The 20,859-nt window shown below is 38.4% G+C and overlaps 2 protein-coding genes across 6 annotated transcripts in view; both read left to right on the forward strand.

The window, feature by feature from the left end:
- LOC118271576 (actin-binding protein WASF3) overlaps window positions 1-10,816 on the forward strand; it is a 28,661-nt gene extending 17,845 nt beyond the window's left edge. For all 5 annotated transcript variants that reach the window (XM_050693663.1, XM_035587650.2, XM_035587651.2 and 2 more), the window contains exons 2-10: window positions 3,746-3,902; window positions 6,340-6,491; window positions 6,866-7,134; window positions 7,685-7,868; window positions 8,646-8,777; window positions 9,253-9,445; window positions 9,828-9,952; window positions 10,071-10,340; window positions 10,450-10,816. In XM_050693663.1, the coding sequence (XP_050549620.1) occupies window positions 3,781-3,902; window positions 6,340-6,491; window positions 6,866-7,134; window positions 7,685-7,868; window positions 8,646-8,777; window positions 9,253-9,445; window positions 9,828-9,952; window positions 10,071-10,340; window positions 10,450-10,643 (1,641 nt within the window). In that variant the 5' untranslated portion in view covers window positions 3,746-3,780 and the 3' untranslated portion in view covers window positions 10,644-10,816. The remainder of the gene's footprint in view (window positions 1-3,745; window positions 3,903-6,339; window positions 6,492-6,865; window positions 7,135-7,684; window positions 7,869-8,645; window positions 8,778-9,252; window positions 9,446-9,827; window positions 9,953-10,070; window positions 10,341-10,449) is intronic.
- A 4,718-nt stretch (window positions 10,817-15,534) lies between these two features.
- Window positions 15,535-19,145, forward strand: LOC118271898 (inhibitor of growth protein 5). The gene has a single exon (XM_035588158.2). The coding sequence runs from the start codon at window positions 15,775-15,777 to the stop codon at window positions 16,597-16,599; it is 825 nt and encodes a 274-aa protein (XP_035444051.1). The 5' UTR covers window positions 15,535-15,774; the 3' UTR covers window positions 16,600-19,145.
- Window positions 19,146-20,859: the final 1,714 nt, after the last annotated feature.

Genomic DNA, 20,859 nt, shown 5'->3' on the forward strand with positions numbered 1-20,859 from the left:
GTCTTAGTACTAAATTGAATGTAAAATAAGACACAGATACTACTAACCCACAAGCCTATAAAAACCATGTTCTAGTCACAGTGAAACTAACAGCGGAACAGAACTAAAACCTTATTCTCACTTCCACGCTATAACACGCACGGCCGTTCCGCCGCGTAAATGTGTGGATAACTTAATAACTCACTAATTACTAGGAACAAGTGACGGAAAGCCGGAATTTGCGATACAAGTACTACAATGTTGCCTGTCGTGCTGCCGTACCGTACTATGTATGTCATGTTACAGTTTTATTTTTTACAAGACCTAATGGAAGGTTAATTTATTGACGAATAATGCACGAATAGAGTAAACTACATTTGTATTATATCTACCCCTTCTCTTCCCGCGGGTATAGCATCGTTGATTTGGCAGTGACCGCGCGTCATAGGGATTAGTACGAGTTTGTTTTTCGTTAACGAAAACGAAATGAGAGCGCGTTCGGCGCTCTGATTGGTTGGTTCATTACAACGCCGAATGTGCTCTCGTTTTGTTTTCGTTCAACGTACTAAGAGTATACAGTACTCTGATAAACGTGAATCTTTCGAACTATGATCCTGGAACTCTGTCTGCCAAGCGTAGATTTTGGGAAACCCATGTAAAGGAGTCACACAGCCCAGCAGTAGATTGTAGCATTTGAAGCGGTTTGATGTTGTTGTAGGTATTATGCGTTTTAGACACGTATTGTCTTCCTAGACAGAGATCACGTAGCGTCTGGCATCGAGAAATAAATGAGGAAACGAGTCATTTGCGATACTAGCCAGGTTCAAAGTGTATTATTGACTGCAGTAGGTATATGAAATAGAAATAAGTACCTATGATGGACTGTGTAGTACAATTTATTTTTCTGCATTTTAATCGTTATTTCGCTGTTGAACTACACTCGCGAGCAACCAAATCGACTCAACCTACATGTGCGCATTCGTAGATGTTTTCTTAAAAAATACTGTTTTTTTTTTAAATTCCGATATACCATTAGAAAGCTTACAACTTCAGCTTTAAATTGGTACCATTATTATAAAAATTGTATCAGCACTTTTTAAAATATTTAACTTAATTCAGCGGACAAGAGTATTTGCTCACTACGACACCAACAAGTTATAACACAAACTACCCCTATAAAAGCTCCATATTAAGGTTAACTTTATCTGTGGCTTATCGAAAGTTGATCATACACATCTCCGTAAAAACGCCTCATTTTATTTCCAAAAATTATGGATAGGACACCAGAAAAAGCCGCTCAACTCGTTGCTCTACTGGAACAAGGACTTAGTCAGCGAAGAGTTGCTGCTCCGCTGAGTTTGAGCCAATCTGCAGTATCAATAGTGTACAGAAGGTATCAAGATACTCGTGCCTTCAATCGAAGACCAAGAATAAGCCGCCACCGGTCCACCTCGGAGAGAGACGACCGTTTTATTATTTCAACTTCACTACGAAATCGTCACTTGACCGGTGTCGATGTTCAACAGGAACTCAGAAGAGTTCGAAGAGTGGCTGTCAGCGAGTGGACAGTACGAGGACGGTTGGAGGAAGCCAACCTCACCCCTAAACGGCCTGCCACAGGCCCGAAATTGACGACACGCCATCGGCAAGCGCGCCTTCAATTTGCCCGAGAACACCTCGATGTAACAATGAACTGGCCAGCGGAATACGAACAATGGACTGGCCAGCGCTTAGCCCGGACATGAATCCAATTGAACACTTGTGCCGTGCAGACACATTCTGTATTCGTCAGTAAATAAGACTGGCCTCCATCATGCTCCAATCGAGTTGTTCTCGGGCAAATTGAAGGCGCGCTTGCCGATGGCGTGTCGTCAATTTCGGGCCTGTGGCAGGCCGTTTAGGGGTGAGGTTGGCTTCCTCCAACCGTCCTCGTACTGTCCACTCGCTGACAGCCACTCTTCGAACTCTTCTGAGTTCCTGTTGAACATCGACACCGGTCAAGTGACGATTTCGTAGTGAAGTTGAAATAATAAAACGGTCGTCTCTCTCCGAGGTGGACCGGTGGCGGCTTATTCTTGGTCTTCGATTGAAGGCACGAGTATCTTGATACCTTCTGTACACTATTGATACTGCAGATTGGCTCAAACTCAGCGGAGCAGCAACTCTTCGCTGACTAAGTCCTTGTTCCAGTAGAGCAACGAGTTGAGCGGCTTTTTCTGGTGTCCTATCCATAATTTTTGGAAATAAAATGAGGCGTTTTTACGGAGATGTGTATGATCAACTTTCGATAAGCCACAGATAAAGTTAACCTTAATATGGAGCTTTTATAGGGGTAGTTTGTGTTATAACTTGTTGGTGTCGGAGTGAGCAAATACTCTTGTCCGCTGAATTAAGTTAAATATTTTAAAAAGTGCTGATACAATTTTTATAATAATGGTACCAATTTAAAGCTGAAGTTGTAAGCTTTCTAATGGTATATCGGAATTTAAAAACAATTCAGTATTTTTTTAAGAAAACATCTACGAATGAGCACATGTAGGTTGAGTCGATTTGGTTGCTCGCGAGTGTAGAATCTCAAGGATTCTTTAATTAAAATTACATTTTCTATTTTTAAATAATTAAAATTCTGTTGTAGTTACATACTGGCATTGTTTTATTATTGTTATTTAGAAATAGTTTAGAGGAAACATATTTTTTTTAATTGACCGGTAATGAACGTATGTCTATCAATCGTTCAGTTGGCTACGCCTAATATATTAGAATATATGTTCATTTGTTCAAGCACTTGTAAAGATATTTATGTGTAGGTATATTTTTCAAAACCCGACTACCATTAGGTAATCAGTGATAAGAAAAGTACAGTTTATCAATTACCAAACATAGACACACACCACAAATGTATATATCGCTTTCTAGATACTGATATTTTGTTAACCACACCTAAAAGCGATAAGGGGAAAAATATTCATTGAAATTAAACATTAATGGATTATGTTCATTGAATGAAAGTCAAGGAAATTAATGATTATAAACTCTTTCTGTACCCCTGTTACTTTCCTGATCCGGAGCTGCGGACTACCAAGCGGGTTTACCGGGGCTCCGGTTTGAAAAGCAGGAATAGGAACGGGGTGGTTTTTAGTCAGTAAGAGTCTGACACTCCCTCTCGCCCCACCTAAGGCGAGAGAAGTTATGGGATGATTTTCCCCCCTCAAAAAAACCCTGTTACTTTGAACGTAAAGCAAACTCGTACTAAGGGTGGTACTTGATACTGGTGACTTGATTGACATATTCAGATTTGTTTGATAATAACGCGTTATTATTTGTGAAGATGGTAGAATCAGAATGCCAGTAAAAGATATCTCAATATCTGAAAGTAGGAAATTAAAGGAAAACTGTTACTATAGTATTATGTAATTTGGTTAATGGCCAAGCCGGAAAACCCATCTGCTAGGTTAGTTCTAGCTAGCAGGTAACCACACTACTAAATGACATAATAATAGAAAAATATTATTTAGGTTCCAAAATTACCTATTTAATTTTTTCACCCTTACCTTACTTTGACTAAAACTCTGTACTACTAGTTACTATACAGAATTTTTTTTTCTTCTCTGTGTTCATTTGCGATCAGTCAATACAGAATAATAGAAAAATATTATTTAGGTTCCAAAAGTTACTTTTTCCTTTTTTGCCCTTACCTCACCTTAACAAAAACATTGTACTACTAGTCACTATACGTATAATTAACGTGATATTCTGTTTGTTCCAGTGATGTACACGAGGTAGCGGCGCCGCTGCGCAGCCATGCCGCTGCCGAAACGCTGCGTCGAGCCCGTGCACGTGTCACGCGGCACCGTGCCCGAGCGGCTCCAGGTCCCGTCGGAACTCGAGGCTGTCACCAATGGCACGCTCGCTAACACTGTCAGGTAAATATTAGCTTTACCTTTCGTCTGCGCGTATATGAGACAACAATAGACATTGTGTCTCGCTCTTATCAGTGCTTCAGTATACGACAGGTTATGTAAGATCTGTGAGATTATTAATGTCCTCCTAAAAAGCCTTATTAAAACTCACTATGTAAAATCGGAGATTTCCATGGAACATAATTATAAAAAAACATTGAGGTTAATAAATATGAATAAAAGTATAGTTCTTAACTTAATTTTCAATTAACGTTCTGCAATTCAGACCCTAAATATGAGTTTTCTTAACGTTTAAACTGATCGAAACGACAGCGCGTTCGGCGCTCTGATTGGCCGGCGCGAATGAACCAACCAAACAGATCACTTTAAACGTGAACAAAGTCATACTAAGATTACTGTACCATTAGTAGAGTAGTAAGGCTATAAGGGTACAGGTCGACATGAATATTATAAGAAACAGATCAATTCATTCACTGATCAAGACCTTAAACTTACAAACAATAGGCTTATAAATGATAAAATAAGAATGATCTGATAATATTTATGTGGCGAAAAGTAGATATTTTCAAGTACAAAATCTGACTGTACTCTTTGTATGATAAGCATGAATTTGAATGTAGGTAATGCGCTCTTGTTACCAAGTACCCAACTACGGCTAACGTACAACAACAGGGTGTGTCCTAAAAAAGAATACAATTAACTGAGCTGACTCAATTAGCTGATGGTTCGCACTGTCGCACTGTCGGTCAACGTCACATAGTGAATAATACAAGAGGTATTTCCGAATTAACTTCCTAACCTTGAATGTATTTAGGTCAACAGGTTTCAATGGGACACTATTATTATTATTAAAATAGTGTAAAATAGGGCTATTGATATAAACTATTTTGTAATAGGTAATGATTCAAACTAGGGGCAGTCTACTCTAATTCAACGAACGAATGAACGAAAAAACTTCGCAGATTGCATACTACAATTCTATTTATTGCGAACTTTCGTGAACAAAAATGAACGAATTAAATGAAGATAAATAAATAGGTTTTGATATGAAATTAAAAATAAAACATTATTTCAAGTAATTCTATTAGTAAATCAATAAAACTTACGGCCGAAGATTAAACGAAACTTCGCATTCGAGAACCGGAGTAGCCCTACAGGCATTACGAATGCAAGATCGAAGAATATCCTTGAACGCGAAGAATACTTCACAATAAAATGTCAGTACATTCTAACCAGCCTTTATAGTAAATACTCATCAAGGCTTTACAAAGAGGCTGTATAGATATTTAAAAACGTTTCTAAAGGTCTATTTTCGGCGTTTTTCCTCGAAGCCTCATTTCTGCCATTAACCTGCATCGCTTGGCCTCCTTCAAAGGGACCTTTTATTAATTAAGGGGACCGCTCTTGACCTCAGCCTTGCCTGGTCTTAGCTTGATTTATGTATCACTTTATTTTTTAAATATTATACTTATGTACTGATATTTTTCTCAAAAATAAACAACTTAGAAATGATGTTTTAGTTTTCTATTTGTTGTTGTTTGAAGTTGGTATAAATAATTGCTATTTACTTAATTTAATTCATGTTTAATATGCTTGTATCTTATATAAGTTATTAATAGATCAACAGAATAATTGCGTGAATATCGTACACAGTTAAAACAATAATTTTTCCTTCTATGTTCGTATGACATTCTTTGTTATTATTATACAATTATTTTTAACTAGCGGATCCTGCGAACTTTGTTTTGCCTACGAATTATTTCTGCACATCTTTATTAAGATTTTCTTTCATAAGAATCTTCTTTTAACTATAACAAACCCAACAAAAATAATTAGAATCGAAATTGGTTCGGCTGTTCTCAATATTTACGCTTAACAACAACAACACATTTAGCGATTCATTTTATATCATAGAAGATTAACCATGTAATAAGGAAAACGGATTTATTATTCTTGTATTCAAATGAGAAATAATTTGAGGAAGCTGTAGACAATTCTTATTATTTTTAGGTTAAAAAAACAATTGTTATGATATGATAATGTGTTTGTTCTATTCAAATTATGTCTTCGTAGGAAAGTAAGATAATGTTTGAGGATAAATTGTAATTAAATAATCGTGAAATAGGATATTTCTTTAGTGTAGGTTTCTGTAATAATATCAGAATAATAAGTATCCTCTACGTAAGAGGACTAAGAGGGTGGAGGGGAGGGGCTTGTGCTTTTTTCGACAGTGGACGTCTTCCGGCTGATGATGATGAAGTATATCCTATAATCAATCCTTAGAAAGTTATATTGTAATGGTGAATGCTTTTATCATTTCGGTCCAATTTTTATGTTTCAGAAATTATTTAATACCAGCAATACGGTTTTCTTCTTTATAATCTCAAGTAGAGAAAATGGAAAGCAGATAATATTATTATATCTTTTTCTGTAATTCCAGGCAATTGTCTTCGCTGTCCAAACATGCGGAGGACATGTTTGGAGAGCTGACGCGGGAGGCGACGAACCTGGCCGAACGGACGAACGTGTTGCAGGCCAGGATAGACCGGCTCGCTATCAAGGTCACGCAACTCGATTCTGGAGTCGAGGAAGGTGAGGTTTACCTTGGAATACTTACTATTAGATTTACTCAGGCGAGATAGCGGCCAAACGTCGACCCATTTAATATAAAAAAAAAAATCTAAATTAATTGTCACCTTGAGTTCTATTCTTTGAATATTGTTGAAAAATACATTTAAAATTTGTAAGACAAATTACGATTGTTATGTTGGTCGTTCATTTAGTAAAGCTAGTTGTTAGTTCCAAGAGAAGAGTGCTAAACAATATTTTTATTGAACATTTTGCACTAATTGTAAACCAATACTTGGTCTACATCAAAGTAAACTTAGGTTTACTTGATGTGATGACTTACTGCACACACTAAAAACTATACAAAATTAAACTAAACCTTATAATCTTTATTACAGTATCACTACAAGACATACAAATGCGCAAGGCGTTCCGTTCAGCGCGGTCGTTCCAGCAACAGTTGTTCTCGCGCAACTCGATGCCATCGGCCATGTTGTCGACGTACGCGCGATGCGACCGACCGCCGCCGCTCGAGATGCTCAACGAATTCAGAGACGACGGTAGAGACGCGAGGAAATTCTACACAGATCCCGACTACTTCTTCGAATTATGGAGACGAGAGATGCTGCAAGATACTGAACGGATTCAGCATGATCGGGGGAAGAAGGTATGGTTATAACTGGCATTATGTAGCTTCAAAGAATATGGTTATTAGAATGTGAATCATTCTTGCTTGATTTGTGATTTATAAACCATAACTTATAATTACTTAGTACACGTTTGCTTTACGTTGAACGAAAACGAAATGAGAGCGCGTTCGGCACTCTGATTGGTTGGTTTATTCGAGCCGCCAATCAGAACGCCGATCGCGCTCTCGTATCGATTACTTTAAACCTAAAGCAAACTCATACTAAGGGTACAGGCTGTTAATATTTTGTACATAATCTTCTGCAAATAATCTTCTGCAAAAGAGAAATCAGGGGGAAGTGAAAACTATTTCTTTCAACCATTTCTTAAGATTTTATTTGTTGCTGAGTTCAAAACAGTTGTTCATGATCATTGACCTCACACACATGACACATTGATCTGGATTGATTCGGGGCTCTTTGGTTGGTCGCTCCTGTATATCATATCCCGGCTTGCCATAGAAGCTGCGGTATGTTTGACCCAAAAACAGAAGTAAAAAGATTTTCGTTAAATAAAATGTTTGTTGTCAGGTCCGGCAGCCCCGCAGCGGAGGCAACGCGGAAGGCAGGGGCGCGCGGCGCGTCCGGCCCCCGCACTCGACGCGCGACCGACTCAAGGAGGCCGCCGTCACCCGCGGCGAGCATATCATGGCGCCCAGCCAGCTGCGACACTACAACATCGAGCCACACTACAAACCTGATCCTGTCTACCAGAGTAAGTACAGTAAAATGGGGTGAATAGGGATCGAGAGGTGAATAGGGACAGAAAAGGGGTGAATAGATACTATGAAGAATTCCCCTATACCTATTCACCCCTCTTCTGACCCTATTCACCTCTCGATCCCTATTCACCCCATTTTACGGTACATAAGGAAATCTACAACTAACTGCCGCACTCAGAGATATTTAATTATTACTTAAACTATTCCTTAGTAACGATTTTGTATCGAAAACAATTAAGCTAAGCTAAGGACTGGACTAAGTAACCATTAAATGACTCTGAGTATGGCAGTAAATATGGTATATTTTTTTATACAATTTGGCTGTAATTTTATTTTAACTTTCGTAAGACTAAATTAATTATTATGTTATCGGTTTACTCGCGTAACTGTTTGACGAGGAACTCGACTAGTTTCAAGGCATGCCAGAGGCTCATATTCATGTGCGGCATTCCGCGACTAACGACGCTAGTCGAGTTCCTCGTCAAACAGTTACGTGAGTAGGCCGATAACATAATAATTAAATTGGGCTGTTGACTTTTACCCGATTAATTGTAGGAAAGGTATTATTTATCGTATGTATCTTGTTGATTGTGGAATTGATACTGGCTACATATTATTATCCTTTACAATTCTTGTATGATTCTCTCACCATTTTTACCAATGAGTTTGAAGTTTCAGAATTTTCAATATAGCAATAGGTGTTACTTTGGTCAGGGATTACCTATAAACATATTTAAAAACCTCATTTTAACAAACCATGATAATTTCAGCGACGAATATATCGGATGGTGGGTACAGAGCGTCTCAGAACCGGCCGCCGTCGGTACAGCCAGCGCGGCCCAACTCCATCGAGATTGAGAACACGCAGAACAGACAGCCAAGGATAACTGGAAACGGACATGGTGAGATATTATTCACTAGCTAATTCTGCGCGGTTTCACCCGCTCTGCTTGGCTCCTATTGATCATAGCGTGATGTTTTATAGCCTATACATAGCGTTCTTTCTCGATAAATGCACTATTCAACACAAAAAGAATGATTCAAATCGGACCAGTAGTTCCGGAGATTAGCATGTTCAAACAAACAAACAAACAAACTCTTCAGGTATAAAGCTATATTAGTATAGACTTGTACGAAAGTATCTGTATCCATCCTACTAAAAGTAAGAAATTTTAGTAGGAATTGAAATAATAATAATCCAACAGTATAGTAAACATTTCTTGTCATGAGACATGTAATTTTTTGACCTATCATAACATTGGAAGTTTTGAAGAGATGTTTACTCTCATTGTCGATATTTGACTTACTACCAATTTACCGTTAATGGTCTGACCGTGTTACAATGAAGCAGTATAACTTAAACCATTTGTATTACAGTTGTAGTGGCAGAGGAGAGTCCGTACGGGTCAGTGGGCGGGGAGCCCATCTACGGCGGCAGTGGCGCCGGCACGCCGCGCCGCCTGCGGCCCAGCGTGCCGCCGCCCGCGCCGCCCGCGCCCGCCGCGCCCCCGCACGCGCCCCCGCACGCCGTGCACGCCGCTTCGCCCCCACCTGTACACACTCCCACAAGGTATGATAAGTTATAAGAAGTTAACTGATCTTAAACCAAAATCTATAGATCGATCTTGACAGAAACTCCATGCAAATACAATTACGGCGCATTCCAATAACCTACCTATCGGTAGATTTGCCTACCAGAGATAGAATTTTGACATAAGCTCCATACAAAATGTGTCAAAATTCTACCTCTGGTAGGCAAATCTACAGATCGGTAGGTTATTGGAATGCGCAATTATGCAATGTCAAAATGCAATTTGAATATGATCAGTTGTACGTTTATTGCTTTTCAGAGTAGTCTGGACATATTGGCCTAAAAATATTGATGTATAAAAGTATGTACTAAGTTCACTATTTAATCAATATTGCTGACTGTACTGGTGTCCTGCCCGTAGGTCCGCGCTGCCCCCGCCGCCCCCGCCCCCCGAGGGCACGGTGTCCCCGCCCATGATGAACGGCGCGTCCCCGCCGCACCGCACCGCGCTCGATGCACATCTCGACCACATGCACGCCGTTATAGGTAACGTTACCATTTCTTTGTAATCACTTTTACTACATTTCATTTACTCGCTTTTGGAATATTAATAAAAGTTCACAAACATTATTATTTGTACTAAGAGTAGGATGTTTCCATTCAGGTATGATGTCGTCAGAGGAAGCAGACGGTGGACTAAGCGCACTCGGTGCCCTGGGCCCCGGCGGACACATTGCGCCCCCCGCGCCGCCCGTGGCACCCGCGCCCCCGGCCGCACCCCCGTCCCCGCCGCCGCCGCCCCCCGCCGAGGACCGGCCGCGCCCCCCCTCGCCCGGTGCCTTGCTGCGTGGAGCCTCCGCCCTCAAACCACCGCGCCCCACACCCGACCCACAACCCGATCCCAGATCCGACTTGTTGAAGGCCATTCGCGATGGTATGTCTAAATCATTTTATAACATTTGTTATTCCGCTCGGGTCTCTAAAGCTAATACATTCCTAATTTGACACATCATTTGTAACGAGTGGAATGATATCATTTTCAGGTATAAAACTTCGCAAAGTGGAGAAACGCTGCGACGAGAACACAGGTCGGTACGATACGTTGCGGGGCGCGCCCGTGTTCCTGGACGTGGCCAGCATACTGGCGCGCCGCGTCGCCGTGGAGCTCAGCGACACCAGCTCGGGCGCGGACTCCGACTCCGACGACTCCGACCAGTGGACCGAGTCACGCGCGTGACGTCGCGCCTCGCCCCGGCCCGACCCCGGCCCGGCGCGGCGGCCGGCCGAGCCCGCGCCCCCCGCCGCGCCGGCGCCGGGCGCGGGCGAGCCCGTGGCCATCACGCTGAAGGCGGAGCCCCCGGCGGCCGCCGCGCCCGCCGCCCCGCCGGCGCGGCCCATAGACGCGTGCTACGTGCGCAACTCGTCCTTCCTCAGCCGCGACATCGAGGCGCGGCAGGCGCGCCAGTCGTCCACGTCGTCGGCGTCCAGCCGTGAACGCCCCCTCCCCTCCGCGACGCGCGGCTCCCCCAGCAGTGAAGTCCCCCCCGGTCCAATCCCCTCCGGTCCAGTCTCCTCCCGTCAAGTCCCCGCCCCCCGTGGCCTCCCCGCCGGTGAAGTCTCCGCCTGTGCGAGCTGTAGCTCCGCCTGTGAACAATGTCACGTCGCCACCGTCGAGGAGGCCGACTCCTCCACGATCAGAAGTGACTTCACCTCCAGCTCCTGAAAATAAACCCACGACCGCCGTTCAAAAGAGTGACGATGCACCTAGCGTACCTAGGACTCCTTGGCGTGAATCCCCGGTTGCCAAAGAAGGTCCCGTCAAAGTTGAAAAACTATCTCTTGCTTCGACAGAAATAACTCGTCCAGTGGAATGTAACGAGGTTGCGAAGGTCGACGAACCAAAAATTGAAAAAGACTCCGATAAAAATGGCGAACAGACTACTAAGTCGGAGGAATCTAATGGAGTTGGGGATAAAATTAAGAAATTCGAGAAGGCAGCCGAGGATGCAAGTGGCACTACGGGACGTTTATCACGGCCTGGATCAGTGCGAGGACGGCCGCGAACTGAGAGACTCGGCTCGGACAATAGTCGAGAGGACCTTCCACCGCCTGCGACTCCCTTCAAGGATAATGTTCATTTTGAGTTGAGCACTGCACCCTCCGTACTGGAACGGCAACTGAGTCTCACGCGCAGTGCAGCGGCGCCCCCGCGTTGGCAGCGGTCTGACGTCGCCGCGGAACCCGAAAAAGTGCGTCCCGAGCCCCAAAAGATAATTAAACCAGAGTTCAAGCCGATGCCGTCACCGGTCGATGTCACGATACGCTCGCCTAGCCTCGGTGCCAAGATCCCCGATCAGTTCCCCTCGCACGGCACTGCCTTCCGCAACGTCGCTTCTCCCGACCCCGCTCGCTCTAGAGAAGTACACAAGGTCAACGATGATGTAAATACTCAGAATAATTTTAAGACTTGTAAATTTAAAACGAAGGACAAATACTCCGTGAGCAAAGGGTCGAGTTACTTCACAAGAGGCTCCGAAGAGATCTGGCTCGTGAAGAAGAAAGATATCGAAGAGATCGAGGAAAGAGTGCTGGACTCGTTCAGACGGGCGGGAGGGAACGTGTGCGTGCGCAGCGAGTCCATGCGGCCGGCGTCGGACAGCGGGCAGGCGGGGCAGGGCGCCGCCACGCTGGGCCGCGCCAAGCGGCCGCACTACGCGCGCAGCGAGTCGCTGGACCCGGCGTGGGGCGCGGCGCGCGCGCACACGCTGAAGCGGCAGTCGTCCGTGGCGTGCACGTGCGGCCACGACAAGAAGGCGGCCCGCTCCAAGAGCGCGGCGCCCGCGGACGCGCGGCCCCGCTCGCGCTCGCACGGCGACGACTCCAACCAGGCGCACGTGCTCGACAAGTACGAGACGCTCGTCTAACTCCTTCGCTTCTTCCGCTCGCCCCGCCACTTCCGTTCTTACTTATTGTGATATTTGGCATCGGGAATGTGGAGTATTTGACCTTTAGCTGTATCTTAATATTTATACTTGAATCGATGTATGTCTTGAAAGGATCTTTCATATCTGTCTATTCCATTTTACTGTGCCCTCTTATAGACTATTAGGTCACAGGTCAATATTATAGGTAAAACATGGTGCATTGCATGGAATATCGTATAATTCATTTGATAATAAATAATAATTTGATGTTTATATCAGACGAAAGATTTATTGGCTAGTCTTAGGGAAAGATCGGACGGATGGTAAATGATTGTTTCATATGTAAAACCAAAAATATTATATACGCGGTATTGAATATAACTGTAGTGACGAGAATGGATAGATAGTAGTATTAAATTAATGAATATCTACTCTTCCTTTTGGAATGAATGGTGGCAGAATGATGTTTTATTACGTTGACAATATGTAGCTGTCGTTTGAGTAACTTCACTGCTACAGTGTTCGGACTGATGAGGCCCACCTTAGCACAACCTACTGCATGGTGCTTAGCTTCTTAATAAATTTGAATAATAATATTTCTCTTGACCCTCAAAACCGCTTACAGACGGTTGTGAAATTACGTTTGAGATTCTCGATATGTATAATTTTATTTATGAATTTAAAAAAATGCTTTAATAAAAACAGGATTATGAAGTTGCTAGTCGATGTTTTGTATGCAAACAATGATGGTGCGTCATTATGATTTATGGAGAATGTTCTTTCTATTATTCATATAAAGTCTTATATCTTATGAACAATAATTGTTTCCATTAGGCATGTTTGTTAGGTGGAGAATAAATTAGATAGATGCCTATTCCTACGTGTAAGATTGCAATGTTTACAGTATAATAAAAATGTTTTGTAATTTCATATAATATGTGACCTGCGTATGTAGTGCCAATTACATTATATATAACGATTGTATATTTTCGTCAAAGTAATACAATTAACTTCCATTTTATACATTTTGTATCATCACATAGTGGAATATTATATTGGAGATGGTTTTGTGTACTCTATTGTAATTGTATGTAGGTAAGAAAGGAATCTCAAAAGTTTTCTTTTAACTATATATATGTATATCTCTCTTTAAACAATATAGTGTCCTGTGTGAGCTTTTTGAATTTCCTCAAATATACATTCCGAAGTGTTTAGTTGCTCACTGTTCCCACGCGACTGTGTTTAATACGTTTTAATATTAAAATGAGCAACGAATGTGTACCAAATTTTCTAAATAAATGTAGTGTTGTACCTAGCTAGGCATAAGTTTACAAAATCGTTTTATGTATTTACTTTGTCTTATGATTTTGTATAGTGGGGGTGAACATTTTGCAATTATTTTGACTCGAAATATTACATGACAATACCCCAGTTTATATTTACATACCAATCTAAACTGTTCCTTTGTAAAACGGGTACCAACTTGGTACTGAAAGATAAAGTCACGAAACCCGCCATTTTTTATGTAAATACAAGTCTTGTTTCTTATGGAGTAATGATATGAATTCGAGTGTATCTTGTGTAATCCAGAAATAATTTATACTATGCTATATGGAGTTTTGGGAATGTCTACTTTCGTTGCGTAATAATCAGTACGAGCAGCATGTAGAATAGTAGTGTAATGTACGTAATGGTCACGATACAGTAGTAAGAGATGTAATTATAGCTGTAAGGAAATGATAAATCATGTTTTATATTATGTAGAATACGAGCGCCTCTTTATGTTGCCGTCAATGGCAATTGCTAATTATTTATTTGCATTTTTTCTTAAATGTTTATAATTTTTAATATTAAAATGGAAAGCAAATTGTTGTAATCGCCGAATAGTCCACGTGCGACGTCGCTTGCTGGTTACAATGTGACTGCGTACTAATGTTCAGGATTTATAAAGCGATTAATTAAGCAGCTTGTAAAGTCACATGGTAACCAATGACGGCGTCGAGCTGAAGTGCTTCGTATCATGGACTTCATTGTGTAATAAGAATTATATTTTATAAATTGTTTATTTGCTAATACAATATAAGTTAAATGTGTTGTTTATTTTATTTACTTCCTAAAACAAACCTGAAACATAACCCTCCTTCTGGCGCAGTCGGGTAAAAAGAAAGCACTTTTAAAAACTTATCTAAAATAAATTGAATGTAGGTATGTCATGAAATAAATAAAATTGGTAATGGAATTATGGGGTAAGGGTAGGTAAGTAATGGTAAACAGTTCTATCGTTAAAGTATCGCACAGTTTAGTGGTGCATTGACTTGAAATTCGATGTTTTACACGTCATTTTTGATAGAATCCAATTTTACAGGGATGGCCGGGGACAGTTTGTCAGTAAAGACTGACTTTCTTCTTTATTTTTTTTTCTGTCCAGTTTTGTCTTCTTGAGTCAGTTATATCATGAAATGAAAGTACCTATTACCTACTTATAAAAAATAACTATAACTATTTTGATAGCGCAATTAAAGCCTGGTGATTAATGCTCAAAACTTTAACAGTGCTAGAAGAGGCCTTCCGTCAGCAGTGTAGTAGTGATTGTAGAAGTGATTGTGTTTCTATGTTATGCGAACATTTTGGATTATCGAAAGCCTCATGCGATATTTCGATCGAAAGCGATATATCGTCGGAGTTAATTAATTAAAGAAGGACTTATAAATTAATCTATTGAATGATCATTAATCCATTATGAATTCCCTATTATATTATTAGGTAATCAGAAAATTAATTTAAAAAAGATTCGCAAAAGGAAAACCTTGGAATTTATTATTTGATAAAAATAATTAAATCTCTACATTTAATTAATTATAAGATATTTATTAGCTAAGCAAATTATTTACTAATTTGCTGAAAGTTCAGCCTGAACTATAAAAGTACAAAAGAAGTTAAAATTACATGCAGAAGTTGCAAACGAAAACGAAACGCGTTACGCGCCTTATCATAAAAGGTTACCAATTAAAATAACAATTATTTTCAATATTTACTTTAAAAATTTATTCAAAAGTATTATTTTTATATTAGGTATATATTCGTCATGTGAGCCTTCATTTAGTAGAAATGTTTTTATTTCTTATTTGTTATACTAAAACTAGAAATAATTTTGTTATTTAAAAACGTTCAAACTATAACGAAAGAAGTGGCAACACTCAATCACATTCGCTTGTTTGAGCTTGAACGAAACGAAATTTATTGTTGCAAAGTGCATATCACGAATCTGTCGGGTTTTTCATGTTAATTTTATGTGTTAAACTAAATCAAATAGTTAAGAATAACTAAATGCGCGAGTTAAAAAAGAAACTGAAATAGTTTTAGTGATAATAATTTCAGTGTAACAGTTGTTTTATTATCAGTGTTTCGCACTTTCATTTCTACATCGTTGCTAAAGATTGCAAAATGACTTCTGCACTGTATTTAGAGCATTATTTGGACAGTCTGCAGCACCTGCCGATAGAATTGCAGAGAAACTTTAAGTTAATGCGTGATCTAGATGACCGTGCACACGGACTAATGAGGACGATCGACCTTATGGCTGACGAGTTGCTACCACAAATCCCGAAAATGGACGAAGAAACCAAGAAAGAAAAGGTAAATACTATTCAAGGACTATTCAACAAAGCCAAGGAGTACGGAGACGACAAAGTGCAACTTGCAATACAGACCTACGAGTTGGTTGATAAGCACATACGTCGCCTTGACTCTGACCTCGCACGATTTGAATCTGAGATACAGGAGAAAGTAATGAGCGCACGTGCCGCACAGCAGGCCGCTGCTGACCAGGAACCAAATGCCGCCACTGTCAAGAAGGGTAGGAAGAAGAGTAAAATTAATGACAAGAGTGCATCTACCACTGGCAAGAAGAAACGTGCTGGAGCGTCTAGTGAGGACGACGCCGTCGCTTCAGGCAGGTCGGCCGCGAAGAAAAAAGCGGTACGTAAAGGTGCAGCTGCTACTGCTAATAGTTCTAAAGAACAGGAGGAAAATGCTGATTTAGATTCTGTAGGAGGAATGGCTCATCCCAGTGATGTGTTGGATATGCCTGTGGATCCAAATGAGCCCACATATTGTCTCTGTCATCAAGTATCATATGGAGAGATGATTGGCTGTGACAACCCTGACTGCCCTATAGAATGGTTCCACTTTGCCTGTGTGGACCTTAAGATCAAGCCCAAAGGTAAATGGTACTGCCCTAAGTGTACTCAGGATAGAAAGAAGAAATGATCCACAGCCAAACCTGCTGCCAAGCAAACAGATAAGACTGTAACTTTAAAGAAAGAAGTGAAGTGACTAAATAGTAGTCGTAAGTTATATTAATATATTGTATTATAGCCCCAACATGTGAAATGTGATGTATTTTATGATAAGTGGATGTTACACCGAGGTGTATAAGAATGAGGAAACATTTCTACAATACTTGAAATGCGTGTGCAATAATTGTGAAAGCTAACTTATTGTATTTTGTGTTGTTATGTCATTGTGATATAAAAACGGAAAATACCTTTTATTGAGTTATATCAAATTTTGTATTATAATATAGTTAAATTACTATGGCCTTGTTTTTATTGATAGGGCAGAAACAGTAAAATAACTATGACTAACTTCTCTTTCAAATTTTGGATGTGGCATTTCAATTATCAATTATTAGCACAAAATAGTGTTCAATTAATATTGTATGGAGTAGCCATGCATAATTACATAATTTGTAGAAACAATACATAATATATAGATAAATTTAATATATGACATGCTAGGAACAATAATAGCAGCTTCTATTGTTAAGAATAATCTTATGATGTTATCATATGCCTTATTTAGCATTTATTTGTAACTGGCATAATGACACAGTCATAGAATTAAGTTTTTATATGATATAGTATAACATGTTTTGAGATTTATTGTACATATTGCATTCAGAATGAATTGAGATAAACAGACATAATATACAACACAGATTCATATCAGATTCTTATTTCACATGTGTAATATACATTCTTAAATTTTCTCAATCTTGAATATTGTAAAGAATAGTCTTCAATGGTTAGATGCCTCATACATAATATACAATATATATTATATCAAAATAGTCTGAATGTTAACTAAATGTGAAAGATTTAGTGGTAAGTAAATATTTTAGTGTGATTGTCCTTAAAGGAGTGGGGTAAATTCTGTGGGACACTGACTATACTTGGAAAACACATTAAAGTTGTAAAATTACATTAATCATGCACCATTTGTATTGATGGGTGACTAAACCATATTCATTAAATAATGAAGTTATTAACTAATATGGTTTTGCTTATTTTTAGTACTCATTAATTCAATTTCACTCTACTTTAAATTATTCTTCACTCTCTATTTCAATGACTTGTGGTAAGATGATGCATAAATTCATGGGTACTGAAATGTAAAGTTAGGTAAAGATAACTATCACGAGAAAGATACTATAACATCAGAACTAAATCAACTAAAAATCACGGTTTACTCACATACAATAATGGAGAAAAATTTGACTAATTACAAGTCACAGTGGGAACTTCTGTAAACCGTGATTTTTAGTTAAGATAATGAATATTTTGCAACTTTAATTTTCTCCACTTTCTTGATTTACTGAAACAAATTAAGAAGTTTATTTTATCTTTAGTTTTTGTCTTACAGAATTTGTGAGTGAGATTGGTTATGGACTGATGCCAATATCATGTAATTTTAGTGTATAACATTTAGAATTTTATTGGTTTATTAATTTCACAGGACAAAAGTACATTAAATTAAAATGAAATAACACTTTAAAAATCTTGGCTGAATAGCTATGCATAATATTTTCTGGTATTTCTTTTTTTAATTTATAGACTTTTCTATATGTTCTATAGTGTTTTGCTAATATTTGGAGGGTCATGGGAATATGTGATGAGCTTGGATTGGTACATATATATAGGTAATGTTTGTAAGGACAATCTTGTGTGCACTTGTACTAAACATTTATTTATTAATGTAAGGAGATCCTATATAAATTATATGCCTGTACATAGTCCTATATAATCACAAAGATATTAGATTTGAGTTCTTAATCTTATTTTTTTAATGTTACATGTTAGGTTGTATTCTGTTATACAAGCAATATAGATTATAGGATCTATTACTGTTTTTATTTAAATATTAAGATATATTTCTAAATATTTGAATATTATTGCAGTTATTGACTTATTATTTTAGTAGTTGGCAATAGTACTTTATATGGATAAATCTGTACACCAAATATTATTGTGTAAAGTAATTTAAGTGAATATTAATTTGATGTAGTTAAAAATTGCAGGATTAGGTGTTTCCATTATGAATTACACATATAAGTATTATGTTTTTAGTCCATCATGCTTTATGTCGATGACTTCTTTGTTCCTTTAATCGTTTCTGTATATAAGATGACATGCCTACATATTTTATAGTTAAATATTTGTTCTATCAAGGAATGGAGAAGTTATTACATAAAGCTTATAATATATTTTGTCCAATACATCACTTTTTTAAATTATAACGGTAACCAAATAAAGGTGCCTTTATGAAGTGTAGATTTTTGTATTGTAATAGCGCCACCGATTCAGGTTTCATAATTAATATATCAGATTAATATGTATTTAGGTAATTGTAATATTATCAAGTGTCGACATAATTCTAAAATCGATTTTAACATGAAATGGTTCCTGGATCACAACACCAATAGGAATGTTTTGTTATTGCCATTTTATTATGTTTAATAAATAATGTAAACCTTATTTTTGTTCTTTATTCTTATAAACTTTGATCATCCCTAGGAAAGATCCCCGTTTCTTAAAACTGGATTGTTTATTTAGGAAAGTGAGGAATTTATTTTTGTATGAATAAAGTTATCATTTTTTAGTAATTAGGCATAATTTAATTGGTTGAGGAACTAGAGTTGCCGTGGTAGGCTATGAACACAAATGTAAAAGCACCTTTAATTCGACAAGATCGGAATTTTTCGACTTTTAAACCCTACTATCTGCACCTCCTTTTTCCGACCGCACCTGGAAATAAAAGACGCAGACCAAAACTGTAAAATTCAATAAGTAAAAATTACAAGGGTATATACCTCGTGTTCATGATAGCATTTCGTGTTTACGACCAAAACAAAGCAACGTGATAGTGTTGTAGTTTCTGAATGTTTCGCTAGATGGCGTTAGTTACATGTTATGTTGTTACTGTTTTGTGGTAAACCACATAGTTATTTTATCTTTTTAGTTAGGTTAGTATAATGTCAAAATCACAAGCGGATACACAACCTGTCGCAGGTTTGTTTCCCACACGGAATGACTAAATTATAATATTCTATGTGATCTAGGTCTTACGGCCGCACTCAGAGACATATAATGATTACTTGAATTAGGTACTCCTTATTAGATTTTGTATCGAAAACAATTGAAGGGCACAGGAAAAGAAGGCGCTCATTAACATTCTCATTGTTTTGAGTAATCAAGTAATTAGACCTAAAATCTCAATTTTCTCATAAAAAGTACATAGAATATCATATTTAATCATGTACACAATGAACCCCACATATATTTCTCAATTGCTGATATTTTTTTTTTACATTAACTTAGTTATTAAATTACACTTTAAGTTTTCATTGCCAAAGTCCCAAATGTAACTGGAAAGAAGGTGTTCATTGTCGCAATGAGCTCCTTTTTGTATATTATTGAAATGGTTATCACAAAAAATGTTATTGATTTATAATAAGGTAAAATGAAACAAAGTATTAAATGGCCACAATATTAAATATAAAAACAAATATTAAATATTAAATATTAAATAAATAAATATTAAATATATATTATATATCAAATATTAAATATATAACATATTAAATAAACAAAATGGCCACTATTGAGCGCGTTCTTTATTACAACCGGTGCAATGGTCGCGTTCTAACATTGTTTCATAGACAATGAGCGCCTTTATATTTGGTTTGAAATGAAATGAGCGCGTTTTATTCTAATGTTGGATATTTTTATATGGACTTAACGTGGAATCAACCCCTTTTTCCATTTTTAAGATAACGTAGTTAGATTGGCCGTTTAAAAACAAGGTCATTGGTAAAGTTTAATACAAAATGGAAAAATTGTCGATGAGCTCCTTCTTTTCGTGTACCCTTCAATTGACTTCATTACAAAGTTCAAACAATTAAAAATACCTAACTAGCTACCTATTTATCAAGCTAAGATAGTTTATTAGTCTATGAATGTAACTCACTGCTATACTCAGATACATTTCGACACCAGCAATTTATACTATGCTAACTCGAAATTTGGTAAAAACGTTTTTTTTATGCCAAGTTGGGTTTTTACATACGTCATAAAAAAATTGAAAAGAAATATGTATGCAAAAATAAGAAAGTTACAAATCTTATAAAACGCTAAGTAAAGGTACTTGTTGAAATCACTCGATTTATATTACGCCAACTATTATTAGCGG

This window comes from Spodoptera frugiperda, chromosome 5 (genome assembly GCF_023101765.2).
Source record: "Spodoptera frugiperda isolate SF20-4 chromosome 5, AGI-APGP_CSIRO_Sfru_2.0, whole genome shotgun sequence".
Lineage (NCBI taxonomy): Eukaryota > Metazoa > Arthropoda > Insecta > Lepidoptera > Noctuidae > Spodoptera > Spodoptera frugiperda.